Genomic DNA, 16,245 nt, shown 5'->3' on the forward strand with positions numbered 1-16,245 from the left:
TTCCATATGTTTGAGTGTACCCCTTCGCCACCAGTCGAGCTTTGAATCGTTCGATGGTACCATCAGCTTTATACTTAATGGTATAGATCCATCGGTACCCCATTGGCTTCTTTCCTAACGAGAGATCAACAAGCTCCCATGTTTTGTTCTTCTGCAAGACTTCATTTCTTCATTCATCACTGCTTTCCACCTTGGATCAGCAAGGGCCTCCTGCACACTGTTAGGAATAAATACAGCAGATAATTGATTCACAAATGACTTATTTGATTCAGACAAGGGATGGGTGGACACATACTGACTCATGGGATACTTGGCCTTGCTAGTAAGTTCAGGTTCATTCACGGGTTTAAGAATACCTTTATTACTACGAGGGGGATTTCTTCTGGGAGAGTTTGGAACAGACTCAGGAACATCCTCAACGAGCGATTGGTTATGTGTGTCATGTTGCAGTGAGAGAGGCTCAAATAGTGACGCAGTTTCAATAACAGGAGAGTCTTCAACACTACTTGTATCCAAACTGTTCACACCTATATCCACATCTGTATCCAAACTGCTCACACCTGTATCCACATCTTCAGATGCCCCAGCATAATCATAATTCAGAATTTCATAATTATAAGAATCATAACTTCGAGTCTGAGTTTGAACTTCCGCCTTATGATGCACCCCCTGAAGATCAAACTCAGGTGAAAAATACATCTTATCTTCATGAAAAACCACATCCAATGTAATATGCATGACTTTTGTGGGAGGATGATAACATCGATAACCCTTCTGATGAGATGCATACCCTAAGAAAACACACCGCAATGCTCTAGGCTCTAATTTACTCCGTTGATATTTATGAAGGTGGACAAACACAACACACCCAAAAAACACGAGGTTGTAAATTAGGGACAGTGGGAGCATTGGTGACATCTTGTAGAGCTTGAAATGGGATCTGAAATTTAACAGCGCTGGATGGAACACGATTAATGAGATATGCAGCTGAAGAAAGGGCATCTCCCCAACATGACACAGGCATATGAGCTTCAATCAAGGAAGCACGAACAACCTCCAACAAGTGTCGATTTTTTCTCTCTGCCACCCCATTTTGTTGGGGTGTGGAAGTACACGTGGTTTGATGAACAATGCCCTGTGTAGTCAAATAATGTTGAAGTTCAGACTTTATATATTCTCTACCATTATCACTACGAAGAACTTGAACCTGTGCTTTGTATTGAGTCTGAATCATGGCATGGAATTTTAGAAACAACAAATTCACCTCCTTTTTTGACTTCATTAAGCATACCCAAGTCATCCTAGTACAATCATCAATAAATGCGATAAACCAACGTGATCCATTCATAGTAGTAACCGGAGATAGACCCCAAACATCAGAATGAATAAGCATAAAAGGAACGAAACTTTTATTTAAAGTAACTAGAAAGGACATACGGTGGCTTTTCGCAAGTTCACAGACTTCACAACGGAAAACAGAAATATAAACTTTTGAAAATAAACTCAGAAACAACTTCTTCAAATAACCAAATGAGACATGTCCCAAACGTCGATGCCATAACCAAATTTCAGATTTTTTCTTCTCCCCTTCAAAACTATCTGCTACCAGTGCCTTGCGCAACTTGTCTGAACTCGTCGACACAAGATCCAGGTAGTACAGCTTCCCTCTCCTAACACTATAACCAATCGTTTGTCTCGTTCGGATGTCCTTAAAAAAAATAGAAATCAGGCCAAAAAATCACAACATAGTGTAATGTCAAGGTTATTTGAGCAACTGACAATAAATTATATTCCAAGGATGGGACAACTAGAACAGACTCCAAGTTTAAAGTATCTGTAAGTGACAGCGCCCTTTCTCCAATAATTGGAGCAGAGGCATCATTAGCAGTGGACACAACATTTCTAGGAAGATTGTCTTAAGGATGAAATTTGTCTAGAATCAAATGTCATATGATCAGTCGCTCCTAAATCAATTATCCATGTATTATTCAAAACAGGTACAGACATATTTAAAACCTTACCAATATTGTTACCTGCTGTTGCTATCAATGCAGTGGCATGTTTGGCAAATTCATTATCTCCATCTACCTTTCCCTTCGTAAGTGCAGCTGCCGCATTCCAACCAGACCCTCTTTTCTTTGAATCACGACTATGATCCCACCACTCTGGGTACCCAACAAGCTCATAACAACGCTCTTTTGTGTGCCCAGTTTGATCGCAATGTGTACATTTGTATGATTGTTTTGTAGTACCCCAGGAGCGAGCATTCGAGCGCAATTGATATTGGAGTTGAGTCTGCTAGAGACGAGGTTGCTCCTGTAGTTTCAAGTTCGGCCGATTACGAGCCACCATGACTGAGGAATCTATATTTTCTGATTCCACATTCAAAGTGACATGACGAATAGCCTCACGTCGGATTAGCGCATAGCACTCTTCCAAACCTGGGAGAGAGTCCTTGCGAAGGACTTCTCCATGAACCTATTCAAATTCCTCCTCCAATCCGGCAAGGAAAATGTGTACCCGTTGCCGTTGGATAGATTTCTTATATGCTGCAATATCATTAGTGTTCTCCATAATCACTCTATCACGATGATCCAATTCACGAAAAATCTCGCATAACACCCCATAATATACGGAAAGGAGTTTTACCCCTTGTTTCATAGTAAAAACCTTTTGATTCGAGGAGTATAACTAGAGTTCATCGTTGCCATCATAGAAAGCAGATGATAGGGCAACCCAAATTTCACGGGCGATGGATACGCGTAAATAGCGCTTCATGATTTCTGGGGTCATGGATATCAATAACCGCCTCTTCACTTTTTGATTTTTAGAATACCATTTTCCATACCCAGCATCGGATTCAGTCGATTGCTCGGTTTTTTCATCAATATAGGAGAGTTTCTCCCTCTCGGCAATATGCATCTCCATCATTTGGGACCAAACATCGTAGTTTGATTTGGTAAGAACGATTCCAGCATTGAAAGATGCTTCAGCTTGAACAAACAACAGAGCTATTTTCGATCCGAATGATTCGATCTTCTCACCCATGATGTCAGATACCTTGTTTTCAAAAAACCTTGATTATATGGGTGAGAATATTGTGTTCGGCTCTGATACCATGTGAATTGGGAGAAAAACTCAATTGTTATGTATCTCATTCATTTACACGGTATATATACAACCCTAATAGAATAAGACAAACTAATTTTAAGCAAGACCCTTTAACTAAGAGCTAATTACAAAATAACCTCAACAATATTCACCTTAGATTTACACAAATTTGTTGCGACAACTTTACAAATCGCATTCGAAATTTCGGTGCTTCAACGCTTAATGGACAATAGGATACCTCACTACTCGAAATCACCCTAAAGTGTAATAGGATTACTCACTGCTCGAAATCACCCCAAAGTGAAATAAAAAGCTCGTGCTCCGAATCCAGAAATGAACATTGCCAGTGCCTTGAACAGTTCTCATCCCATCTGTTAAAGGACAAAAACAGCACCCATAAACCCGTAATTGTGAGGACGCTGAATGTCTTTAAACGTTATCGAGCTTTCGCAAGTGATCGACTAGATGAGCCACGCAACAACTTAACAAACCCAAGGAAACTCAGCTTTCCATCTGTGTGCCTAATCCAGTCGTGAAGAACGGCATGAACAGGGACGGATGGGCCAACACCCAGTTCCTGAAATACTTTCCAATGTCAAAGCTTGACTATGAAATAAAAAATTAGTACAACTACAACGTAAAAGTACACCATCGTAGTACAAATGCAATCTATGAAGCACACCACGCATCAGTCAGACACTCTTTGAGCGGGCCAAGTAGTATATCTTGGTTTGTACTACTACTGTTATGTTAGGATCAGAGATACGACATGCATATCTTCTGTTTATATAGGTTACATCAACTGTACTTAATAAATAAAGTACTCGATCAGACATTCGACACTCAGATAAGAGTAAAAGAGATCCACGCCAACATGTTTAGAATTTACCTAATTTTGATAAGTTTGTTATTCGAATTTAGCAGGAATTATGCATATGATGCCTGCAAAATACTTTAGAGAAATAATTTGAATATTTTGGTATGTCCCATGTCCTCAAAACGGGAATGAGATGAATCCGATACTTAGACAATTACCTGCACCTGAAACCTTTTATCTGAGTCCTTATAACATAGGCGTCCAGACACATCTTACGACACGGAAGGTTTGATGTCTTTGAGTTCTAAACTAGGTCATAAGAGCTGGGGTTGGGCAGCTTTTGTGGACTGCTACAACCCATGCTTGATGACTTTGAGACTTTTGGCATCTTCCCTTGCTTGAACTCGAACCGGAAGAGCTTCTCCTTGAGAAATAAACGATTCTGAATACTCTTTGTCGTGTACTTCACCAATTTCTCCCATAGCTCTTTAGCTAATGTTCACCAATTTAGACATCACATAACATGATGCTCTTGACAAAGCTCAATGGAGATAACAAATAAATGTAACCATTATAGAGATAATGCCATGACTAATAATTGTGGAGCCACACTGTTTGAACATTAAAGATCATATTGCCCTAAAAACAGTTGCTTCATGACGTGACCCGAGTCAACTGTATACCTAGCCCTTTTCCATCTCTCTCTCTCTCTCTCTCTCTCTCTCTCTCTCTCTCTCTCTCAAATTTTAGAAACGCCAATAGCCCCAAAATCCTGTTCTAGCTTTCACCATTGCCCCCATATCTTGCACCTGAGTACAACAACTTCAGAGGAGCTGACTTCAGAGGTATTCTATTTTGGTGGAAATGCTAAGGGAGCTGACTTCAGAGGTATTCTATTTTGGTGGTCACTGTGGCAGGGCTTAGTGCTATGGTGGAAATGCTTTCTGTTGATGGAGGGGGAATCAAACCTGGGGTGGCATTTTGGGCTTGGAATTGAAGCAGCTCCCTGGGGCTTGCAGAGGAAGTATTAGGCAGCACTATTCAAGGTGGATTTGATCACGGCTTTGGCTATGGAACGGGGGATGTGGCAGTACTGGTGGTGCGAAGTTGGTGTGGGTGCCAGTACCACAGGTTGGTCAAAAGCCAAAAAGCGGTAGAGAGAGGGAGTAGAAAGGAAGAGGACAAATGTGGCCCCATGGAGAGAGGATGTAAAGGAAGACCGGAGGAGAGGGTGAAACCGTGACTCGCTTGGGGCAGTTTGCCTTCTCATATAGATATTGCGTGCTTCCATAATGGCATTAGGACCACCCTTTCTATAAATTATGCTGTATATGCTCTAGTGATCCCATACATAGAAAATCACAATAGCACAAAAGACATTGTAGTCCCCAAACCTATGCCATGTATGTGTCCTAATTTTCTGGCAAATTGTTGGGTACCAAGTTCTCACCTATATAGTGTCCAAGTCCCTGCTTCTTAGAATGTATGTAAACATTTCTTATATCCAACACTTTGGTTGTCTTGCATTAATAAAAAAAAATGTTCCCGTGACCAAGAGCATGATCTAACTTACCGAGGCCAGTTCCTCAACGACAATAGCCCTGTTTCCATTCTTTTCAAAAAGCTCATAAGCACAACGAGCATGTTGCTCCCACCTATCACGAGATTCAAGCTGATGGACACTTAATGCAGCTGCACAGAATTCCTCAAAGTCCATCCGTCTATTCTGAAGTCCATTAAGCTGCCACAAAAGAAGAGGAAACATTGTATCGCTCAGAACATTAGAACACAGTGCAGAAAAGCATAATTGATTGAGACATCCGTAAAGCACATACTGATGCTAGAAATTCAAGGACGCGAGATTCCTTCATAGCATCTGTTGCATATATTGTCAAGGCCTGACCAAATAAAAAATATTTGAGAGCAACTTGACATAAATAAAGCTGAAGATGTTTAAATAGTCATGTTTCAACCAACCGCTTTAATGTTATCCAAGCTTATGGTGCCACTTTCAGTTGGTTCCAATAGCGTGAACTGTTCCTTCAAATAAAATAACTCCTCCACTGTCAATGTTTTGGCTACAGCCTGACAAATAACAACGAATAAAACAATGGGAATTTGACCACTAAAATTCTTATGGAAAGAAAATGACATGTGAAATGAAAACAACAGATTGCAACAGAAAACAAACATATTCAGTCTCAGAAACACTGTAAACATAATACAACAACAACAACAACAGAACCCATGTAGTCTCCAATCATTGGGGGTATGGGCGGAAGAGGATTGGAGACAGACCTAACCTTTGGCAATATGCACAAAGTAGTTGCTCTCAGAATACCACTGAAATAGTGGCCCCCTTATACCTGTTTTGCTACTGAACCATACCCCCAAATCAAAGCCAAATGGCATCAAAGAAGGTAGGCCTAGAGACCCAATTCAATTTATGTGCACATTACCATACTTCTTTCATTGATAGTCCAGAGCAGGCCCGGCCCTCAGATTTCTGAGGCCTAGGCAGGGTTTTGAAAATGGGGCCTTTTTCATTTTAGTATATTAATTAGTTGTTTGATAGAAGACACAAGCTAAGCTTGTAGTTCGTCGGCAATATGGTCGGGAGTTCGAAACTCCAAAGTGTTGTTTTTGAAACACCAAACAGACCAAAATTTTAAATTAAAAACGGAAAGAGGTAGGTATCAAAATCAGGACCTACTGTTCTAGACGTGCGCAGCTTACCACCACGCTAGTTTATCCCAGTTGTAAAATAATTCACATATCTAATATTTAATATATTTTACTAATTGGGGGCTCAAAATGGGAGGCTCTAGGCAGTCGCCTGGTGGGCCTACACCCAGGGCCGGCCCTGGTCCAGAGCATCGGTATGCACAATAACTGTAAAAATAATGTTGAATGAAAAGTCGACACCTTCATGGAAGCACTACGCTGGCAATCACTGGAACTACATGTCACAACCAACTTTTCTGACAGAAAAAGAAATCAGACAAATAGAAAGAACAAGATGTAAGAAGAATCAAAAGACGATCCAAACCATGGATAAAGCAGTACATCAGGAAAGCATCAGAAAAAAATAGCACGCACCCACAAACGCCTTTACACCCAAAACACTTCCAGGCCCAATGGGGTATGCAATATGCAATAAAGCATGCTTCCAGATTACTCCCATTTAAAATAGTTAAAGCATATTATGGCGATAACTTAGGTGCTTGAGAATGCAATTTAATAAAATCTAGGAGAAAATCGACACGGCCTCTGCAGAGTTAATAACTCCTAGTCCTATGTAAAAGCAGCTGATGCATGGAATTCAAGGTATCATTCAGCAACCTTATCCATTTACAGTGATGATAACCTGGCTATTTCTAATCAAAAAACAATTCACCAACCTCATAATAATTCCAATTCAAAAAGTTTTCAGAACTTCCATCGACTCTGTGAACTTAAGTTGTTTTACATGTTTAATCTCCCCAAAATACACACACAAGGAGCAGCATATGAAAAGGAAGGGGGAAAAAAAGATTAGTGCCCTGCTCAATTTGTCACAAGAGGATGCAGAAAAGGAAGAACCTCTATTAGTCTATACTACAAGGCATATTGAAAGATCAATTATCTTGGATTCAATACAATTAAACAATTATGTGAGGCCCCTGAACGAAAATTGTCGCATAGAACTAAGTGATCATCAAACAAAAGTCCATAAACATCCACAAGCTTCCCCTCAGAATAACTAAATGACTATAGTCAATTACCAAAACAAAAAAAATAATATAGTAAAACCACTAATCCTACTTTTCATTCAAAATATCCATCAACCTCCCAATCTGATAGTATGCTGTTATGGTCCAATTCTGACCAAAAATAAAATACCATGGCTTTCCAAATATAAAAGTTCCCCAAAATCATTAGAGATATACATGATCCGGATTATAACAAAACCTTCCTTCTCCATTCTGCAAGAATTTTTGTGAAAGCTTTACATTTGCTTCTTTCCGATGCAAGTTTTATTATCCCAGAGTGTTTCCTCACATTGCCATCTCGGAAGCACTGAAGTCTCGTCCTAAGAAAAAGTTGGCACCTTTGCTCTAAAATTAAAAAAATATACGAAGTTTTGGTATGGAACAGTCATATCAGTCATGTACAGCACATGAACCATAAATGAAAAGGCACCACTTGATATTTCTAAAATTTGCTCCTGATTTCATAAAAATAACTTTTTTTCTTTAGCTTGAATCAGCTATGCTTCTGTAAGTGAATGCATAAGATAACTACTAGAATATACTGACAAGGAAAATAAGGAATACTTAAATGATCCTTCAAAGAAAAGACATGCATGCAAAGGGCTTAAATTGTTCGAGTCATACAGTTTTTTGCGTTATCCTGATAGACTACATGAAGTCAACAAAGAAAGATAGGAGTCTTCTGTGATATCCTTGTCTTGCCAAAAATCAAGCCTAAACTGCATCGAGTGGACCTCTATTAGGAAGCTTCATTTTCTAACCAGGCACAAAATCTATTAAAATGAAGTGGATAAGACGCAATCTAATCGATACCGTCATGACTGATGCTGTTCCTTTACACTGCTTTTCAAACAACAAACGTTAACACATGAAGCTAATAGGACAGAAAATTGCGTAGCACTGTTGAAAGGAACCCGCCAAGTGAGAATTCATGCAGATGCAGCCAATAAAAGAACACGCAATTATCATTTGTTTAGCACCATATACACACCTGTAAAGCTGCTTTTCGAAGAGCAGACGAGTGCATATAAGCCTTCATGAGTTTAACAATCAGTATATCCAGTGGAACTTTTTCGTCATTGTTATTTTTGATCCATGGATGACCTACAAGGGAGGATTTTAAATAATGCTTCAGGAATATACAGAACAGAGAACTCGGAACATATAAAAGGAGTTGAGACACTGACTTAGAGCTTGAGCAGCTGTCATTCTTTTTCGGGGGTCCTTGTTCAATAAGCGTTTGACAAAGTCTTTTGCCTCAGAAGATAGAGAAGGCCAAGGTGGTTCATCAAAACATGGATCAGCTTTTAGGACAGCCCGAAAGATCCCAGATTCAGTTCGAGCCCAAAATGGACGGCTGCCACACAAGAGGATATATGCTATAATACCTATACTCCAGACATCAGCCTCTGTACTGTAAGACCTATGCAGGACTTCTGGTGCCACATAGTATGCACTACCGACGATGTCATTGAGCCTCTCATCTATAGATAAATTGGCATTTTAAATATCATTAACCATTCAACACGTAAAATCATATAAGACTGCAGTATTATCCAGAACGGGGAAGAATGGACTAACCTGGCATCACAAAATCTGACAAGCCAAAATCTATAGCCTTTAATTGTGAGTTCTCCTCCTTGGATGTAAACAAGAAATTCTGATCCAGCAATTCACTAAGATTAGATAAGAGCACCGATGTAAAAATAAAATGGCTTTTGTGCATACCACATACGTAACATTTTTGTCATCATTCCAACAAATACTGCTGAAACTGATGTCTTAGTAACAACCATTCATGTGCAAATCAATATCCTTTTCCCCAAATTAACAATTTTAAGAACAAGAACAATTATGAGGGAGACCTTAAATGGCTGTCATTATCTAACTGTTGAATATTCTCAAAAGTTTTCTTTTCTGACCCCCGAAAAAGGGCTCTAAAATCAGAGAGCTCGTCCCAGGAGACCTTCCCAATATAATAACGCATTTACCTTTACCCTACCCAAATAACAAAAGTGCCAATACACTTGATAATCAAGCAGGTTAAATCGAATGCTTGACAATCATTGATTGATGTTAACTTGATAATATCACCCACCTCTGGCTTAAGATCCCGATGCACCACACCCTGGAGATGGCAAAAAGAAACAAAATTTAATATTTGAATCAGAACAGCCTTTGCATCATCTTCTGTGTACTTTCCACCCCTGCAGAATAGAAGACTCAGTTCAGTAAAGCATGTTAATATTATAAGCAACTGTCAACTTTCATTTCATCAAAATGCTCCTGTTTGTCGACCCACCGTAATATCGTAGCCTCTACAATCAAGAAGAACAGAAAAATACAAAAATGTCTAGGAAGCTAACACTAATAATATACCTTGATAGTATTCTATCCAAAAGCTCCCCACCTTCACATAGCCTGAAAGCGATAATATTGATCAAATCCTGTGACAGATTAACATAGTACGAGCAAGCATTGCATAACACCAGTTTATATGACAATACAGGATCAAAGTGGGTAAAATTTTCGAATAAAGCTGGTAAGTAAAGATGAAATTCATCCCTGTATCCATCAAACTAGTTACATATCTAAATGGGTCAATGCTAATCAGGTTCAACAAGCCAGTGATAATCCATTCTAAAGAGATGAAGTTCAACAAAGTGTCAAGATTGAAGCTTACTCCATCACTATGTAAACATTTTCATGGTCTTCAAATGCGTCATACAATTTGACTAGATTGTTATGTCCCGTTAAAGCTCTCAATATTTTCACCTCCCTTCTTGCATCCTCTATGGCTATGGCAGTGGTCATCTAGTTACAACAATAATGATTCCAAATTAGCAACACAAAATTCAAAGAAGGAAACTAAACAGAAACACACCATGCACTGTAATCTACCAAGACATCAAATAAAGTTACAAAGATAATCAAACTAACAAACAGAAAATTTGTATAAAAACTAGTGGTTGGTGATCATACATTAAACTGACATAACAAAGGATCAAATACAACAGCCACCAAAATATATCAAACAACAGGAGAAAGATAACATTCTAAAATGTCAACCAGAGGAGCAGTATGTAATGCAAAGTAAACACATTCATGTCCTGGTATCTTACTGTAGGATACACTATGCAGACTGCCACGTGGCAGGTCATGTAACCTCCTCGTCAACCTTCAAAACATGACTAGACCAAGTGTTACCAAGCCCTACGCAGCTTGACACGTGGACCCAGCAGACATCTGCTAGCTCCGGCCACCAGCTCAGCTCTCCATGGCTCGCCATGCAAACTTCACCGGGGGCACCCTAGGTACCCTACCATGGATGATTGTAGGCCAGAGACAGAGGCTCGTCAAGCAGTACACCATTTCACGCTTGTACTTGAGCCACCAATATTAATAAGAAAAAACAACACAAGACAAATAGCGTTGACCCAAGACATAGCTTAAACGCTACATTCCACTATCATTGCAGTCCCTACAGCTCCCCCGGTACAGGTCCTGAGACTTAACATAATCAGGCAATAGGACTACATTTGATACTGGCCCCAATGTATGTCAAGGGCATAGTTGATAGGTGATAACCTCGACGTTGTCTAAGCAAAGCTATTTGCTGCCCTCGTCAACCGACCCCATGATACAGACCCCAATGTTTAACATGGGACATGTTGAGCCAACTGTCCAAGCCTAGGCAATTTTGCTTGGCTAAGCTAGCTCCACTGGTTTGAACTGTTCATACATGGGACAAGGTCTCTCTCTCCTTCCCTGACGTCCCCACCTCATTTGATCTACAGCCATCTCCATATTTAAATCTTCCCAGAGGGCTTAGGTTATGTGTTTTAACATTTTCGCATGCTTGCCGATCAGGAAAACAAATTGCTTGCTCTGAAAAACCATTGTTAACGGTGCAAAAAGAATGTTAAGAACAAAGAAACACTGTCATTACTTCAATCTGCGTATACTTCCCCAAAAATTCACGAACAAAAGCCTGCACTTCTGAAGACGTGTCTGCTACTGCAGATGTTGAAATCCAGGCAAGCCTATGCATATATCTCTAAATGAATTTAATCTATGCGAAAGCAACTTCGTTACGAACTCCGGCTATTGAATTCAGTACCCAGCACTAGCGAAAGAACCTTAATAATGTTTTCAATTAGAATTTTTTCGTCAAAAGACCATAATTTACAAGTTCCAAAAGATCTAAGAAGAGAAGAAGCCCCACCATTGATTGATTTTACATGCCATAAATGTTGGTATTAAGGTACCAAGGTTGGTCGATGGCAATAGATTACAGAACATTTAGATAACCAGAAGATTTGCACACTCCCTGGGAATGTACTAAAAGTTTGACACCGATGTCAACCCAAATATCTTATATATTAGACCCCTAAAGTAAAATAACATGATGGTTCTCGTCTGCTTTCTCCACATTGTCCATTGACATTTTGCCATGACCTTCTATACTGCCAAATATGCTTACTATGTTACCACTATCCACTACAATTTAGCCAGCCATCAGCAAACTTCCCAATACCCAGCCATCAGCAAACTTCCCAATACCAGAAAATCGTGCCAAATGTGTTGGAACAGTTATGTTCGTACTTTTGTTCGTTTGCCCACCATCTAACAATCTGATTGCAGTACATACTACATCCCCAGCTGAGCACTACATGCAAGCTATAACGTTCTGCTGGAATGATTTTAGAAAGGAATGGAATTGGAGAAAGATAATTGCATTTGTAATGATAAAATTCCGTAATATTAACCAAAAACATCCCAATGAATGATCATTCCGTTCCAGCTTCATTCCTGTGAACCAAACCCTGCCTAAGTCTTCTTAGTCAAAGTCACTAAAAGGGGCAGATTTGGGTTTTCATCAAAACAACCACAGCTCATAAGACAAAAAATTTGCTCTCTGACTACAGTTCTGATCAACGAAGAGCATCCCCAGCCCTTAACCTTTTAATTGACTCGAATTTTTAACCAAATAAAGAGTGACTCAAACCTTACTCAAATTTTTTAAGGCTTGTTTTGCAGTTCACAATTTACAATTATGCCATTACGAAGTTTTTACACAAACTTGTGCTCAGATTTGAGTTTGTTCGTCAGAGTGATTCATACCAAATGAAACTCTTACTCAAATTCAAGAAAATTTCCAGTAAGGGCCGTAGATGCTCTGAATATGAACTCCAACTAGTACCATGGATCACACAGAACCGGGGACTCAATAGTGCACCTCTGTTGTGCACTACAGGGCTGTAGTGCGTTACCCTAGCTGTCCAAATGTGTTTTCAATGATCCAGATTTAAGAAAAGACTTTTCCAGGGAAGGGAAGAGTATCGCTGAGTTGCACAGTTGAGAACAGCCCTGTAGTGTAGAAGTGCACTACAGGTCCCAGATCCGGATCACACATACTTGATCTAGAATATTACCACTACTCATTCACAGGATATGTGTTAAGAGACCAAATTAGGAAATTCCAAACCTGGGCTTTGGGAATGACTTTGACAGCCACTTCTTGCCCCTTAAGCTCACCCTTTTTGCACTTGGCCTTACATGTATACCCAAAATGCCCCTTCCCAATCTCCTCCCCCATCTCATACTCATTCCCAAAACCCTTCTTGTATCCAAAACTCTTATCCAGCCCCAACCGCCCGCTGCCGCCCCCCGTCGCCCCCTCCTTGTTGCCGCCCTCAGCTGCCTCCTTATTCGGCTTCCCCTGCCGCCTTGCCAACGCCGACCTTATGTGCTTCGCCGGAGACGGCGTCCGCTTGAAGATTCTCTTCTGGGTCATCGCCGGAGATCCCGCCGGCGGCGAATTCTTCGTCAATAAGTAGTGGGCCGGGGTGGGGCTGTTAAAGGGAAAGAAAGGAGATCTCTTAACTACCTCCACTTCTACTTGCTCCGGCTGCTGCTGGGTTTCTAGGATTTGGGCATTTTCAGATGGTTTAGCGATGTCCTTAACGGGGTTAGCGCTATCCTTGACTGGAATGGGGATAGAGCTATCCTTGACTGTAATGGGGTTACCGTTAGCGGAGATAATGGTTCCTGTGGCTTCTTTGGAGCAGCAAGTACCCATTGTTATTGATTTTGGCGCAGTATAACTTAGTACAATTTAACGATTCAATTTTGATTTTGATTTCTGATATGTAGCATACAAAATTTGAAATTCTCTGTATGTATTGTGTGTGGAAATATGGCGGGCAGAGAGAGAGAGGGAGAGGAACTGACGGTTGGTTTGCTATTGTCGAGAACTGTTGTGGATTCAATTCCCCACTCCACTCCAATTTAAGATGGCGTTTGTGAACTGTTTTTAAAGAATTACATATACTATAGATTTTTAGATAAATAAGGACGAGAATAGTATTTGAATGATACGTACTGAATAAATTTTGCGAATTTTTTTTGCGAGTGGATCTATGGAGTATCAAATTTTAAATGTGTGGTACGCGTTATAGTATAGTATATGTAGTCATAGACTATTCAATGTACTAGTCATTAGCTTAAAATATTCACATTTTCTTTCCAGTTTAATATTATTCATGTTACATTCGATCACTAAGAGCATCGTGAAAATACGGTAAATATTATTTAGAAACCAACGTCATCACCGTCACGCGTCATCTTGCATATTAACATCCTCCAGCTTTGTTAAATATCACATTCACCGCCTTCATCACAATTTTTAAGTTGTGTATTTTTATTATAGATATTAGATATTTTAGTTATTTTATTTATAAATTATATCAATTTTTTTTTATCCTCAATTATATCAATTGGAACTGCCAATTTCTACCCGTGTAAGCGGCCTTCGTCATATCTGTCATTATATTTGTTTTGCATGAACCTGTCAAAGATTAGTCCCTCTCCAATGAGGTAAAATATCTCTTTTGCTTGTCCAGAGCTCTATCAAGATTGTTTCTTCCATTAATGGTTGTAGGAGTATTAGTTAAGTTGGACTTATATAGTGATTGTAAAATTATTTAAAATTTAAATAAAAGCTCTGACCATACTTGAGCTTAACATAAAAGTGAGCAAGATAGATCCTACTGATGTATCTTATAGGAAACATTATCAAACCGTATCCCAAATCTGGCCAACTCTAACTGGTGCTTATGGTTTAAGAAAAATATTTCTCGATTGTCATTTTACATTATCATTGTGAAATATATAGTAATGAAAATTCGATGCACATGAATATGAGTATAATGTATGGCCAAGAAACATGACGTGTCATTCACGTTTTGAGTTAAAAGAATCTGGTGCTACGATTTCAAAAGTCAAATTGATCATAGCATATTGAGGTACAAGCAAACTAAATTGAATGATACCTCGAATGATTTTCTCATGAGATGCAAAGTGAAACTCATGACGATCTTTTTTTGATGATCCAAGTCGTTTATCTTGCAAGGCGTGGAGTGTTTTCTCATTCAATCAAAAAATTATAATTAATCAAATAGCAATAAACGAATTATACTTGTCACAAGAAAAATTGACAGTTAAACATGGATCACTTCCCTAGTTTTTACCATTATGTGATTAGCTTGAGTTTTTGCATGCATAATAAATACATGGAGTCCTAGAAAATGAACAGCTTGAATTGTAAAATAAAATTGTAAACGGATCGTCTTCTAAATCACACGAGAGAAAGGATTGATATTAGGATCTTGGATGCCAAATGTGTGGCTTTGCCAATCGTAAACTGTGTATTGGTGACACATTACAAACAATTTTTTGCATAAGATGCTCCCTCCTAAGATCTTAGATTCAAAACTTCTCAGGTGCTATCAATTCTTTTAAGGTCAGTCAATAATCAAGGTATGCGTAAGCTGACCCTGACACCTAAATTATCACAAACACCAAAATTCTCAACAAAGCTTTTCTCTTGTAAGTCATGATTGGCATTAAAAAACAAGGGGAAAAAGGGAGGGTTATCATTTCGAGAGTGAGATGAAACTGAATCCAGCTAAAATATGCCATTCTGTCATCACAAATTGACTACACAATGCACTCCCAACAAATTTTCAGTACCAACCACGTGTTTGTGTAGAAAGCCATTGATGTTTTTGGATCTTCGCAATTATAGAACGGGAAATGATTCCCTCTCTTTTTACAATCCACACATCTTTTTTTTTTGTCTTTATCCACATAAATTTACAATGTTGTCCTTGAATGTGTGAAAAAGTCTAATGAAGAAAGAACAACATAATAAATTCATGTGGATAAAGACAAAAAAAAAAAAATACGAATCGTAAAAAGGAGAGTGAAAATCACTTGCCTTGCAAAAATTGACAATTCTTCAGTTTCTCATCCTCAAATCCAGGCCATGTGACTACTGAAGTCTGTTGAACCACTGCTCTTGCACCCGTGAAACCCAAATTGCACCTTTAACTTCGAACACTTGTCTTGCCTCATGACACGGCTATCCTATTTAACTAAATTATACAAAAAAATGAAAGGATAAACAACAATTCACTTGCATTCTTCCTGTTGAACTGCAAGTAGGTAAGCAGATGATCCTCCTGACTATAAGCCAATTTCAGGTACTTGCCACAGCTCAAA

The 16,245-nt window shown here is 39.2% G+C and overlaps 2 protein-coding genes and 1 non-coding gene across 5 annotated transcripts; all 3 read right to left on the reverse strand.

Moving 5' to 3' along the window:
* Positions 1-114: 114 nt before the first annotated feature.
* LOC131298542 (uncharacterized) lies at positions 115-2,661 on the reverse strand. The gene is made up of 4 exons (XM_058324026.1): positions 2,521-2,661; positions 2,017-2,295; positions 869-1,708; positions 115-669 (listed from the first exon to the last, which is right to left on the reverse strand). The coding sequence occupies exons 1-4, from the start codon at positions 2,659-2,661 to the stop codon at positions 115-117; spliced, it is 1,815 nt and encodes a 604-aa protein (XP_058180009.1).
* Positions 2,662-3,117: 456 nt separating this feature from the next.
* LOC131336577 (CDPK-related protein kinase) lies at positions 3,118-14,027 on the reverse strand. Of its 3 annotated transcripts, none has more exons than XM_058372465.1 (11): positions 13,169-14,027; positions 10,364-10,494; positions 10,060-10,101; positions 9,779-9,887; positions 9,262-9,340; positions 8,868-9,164; positions 8,672-8,784; positions 5,906-6,013; positions 5,764-5,826; positions 5,502-5,669; positions 3,118-3,688 (listed from the first exon to the last, which is right to left on the reverse strand). In XM_058372465.1, the coding sequence occupies exons 1-11, from the start codon at positions 13,760-13,762 to the stop codon at positions 3,548-3,550; spliced, it is 1,845 nt and encodes a 614-aa protein (XP_058228448.1). In that variant the 5' UTR covers positions 13,763-14,027; the 3' UTR covers positions 3,118-3,547. The 3 variants fall into 3 exon arrangements, with proteins under 3 accessions (XP_058228448.1, XP_058228450.1, XP_058228449.1); XM_058372467.1 differs by lacking the exon at positions 13,169-14,027 and adding an exon at positions 10,803-12,896; XM_058372466.1 differs by lacking the exon at positions 5,764-5,826.
* Positions 6,296-6,403, reverse strand: LOC131299374 (small nucleolar RNA snoR100). The gene has a single exon (XR_009190760.1). It is a non-coding gene; the product is annotated as a small nucleolar RNA snoR100 (small nucleolar RNA).
* Positions 14,028-16,245: the final 2,218 nt, after the last annotated feature.

The sequence above is a fragment of the Rhododendron vialii genome, chromosome 8a (genome assembly GCF_030253575.1).
Source record: "Rhododendron vialii isolate Sample 1 chromosome 8a, ASM3025357v1".
In the NCBI taxonomy this organism is placed as follows: Eukaryota; Viridiplantae; Streptophyta; class Magnoliopsida; order Ericales; family Ericaceae; genus Rhododendron; species Rhododendron vialii.

Excerpts from the sequence above, each read along its gene's own strand:
- LOC131336577 (XM_058372465.1), bottom strand. The coding sequence starts at position 13,762 with ATGGGTACTTGCTGCTCCAAAGAAGCCACAGGAACCATTATCTCCGCT. Across the intron at positions 5,827-5,905 it reads GCTTGGATAACATTAAAGCG|GCCTTGACAATATATGCAAC; the intron begins GTTGGTTGAAAC and ends TTATTTGGTCAG. Across the intron at positions 3,689-5,501 it reads TCGTTGAGGAACTGGCCTCG|GAACTGGGTGTTGGCCCATC; the intron begins GTAAGTTAGATC and ends AAAGTATTTCAG.
- LOC131298542 (XM_058324026.1), bottom strand. The coding sequence starts at position 2,661 with ATGAAACAAGGGGTAAAACTCCTTTCCGTATATTATGGGGTGTTATGC. Across the intron at positions 2,296-2,520 it reads AATCTATCCAACGGCAACGG|ACTCAACTCCAATATCAATT; the intron begins GTACACATTTTC and ends CGTCTCTAGCAG. Across the intron at positions 670-868 it reads TACAACCTCGTGTTTTTTGG|GGGGTGCATCATAAGGCGGA; the intron begins GTGTGTTGTGTT and ends TTTGATCTTCAG.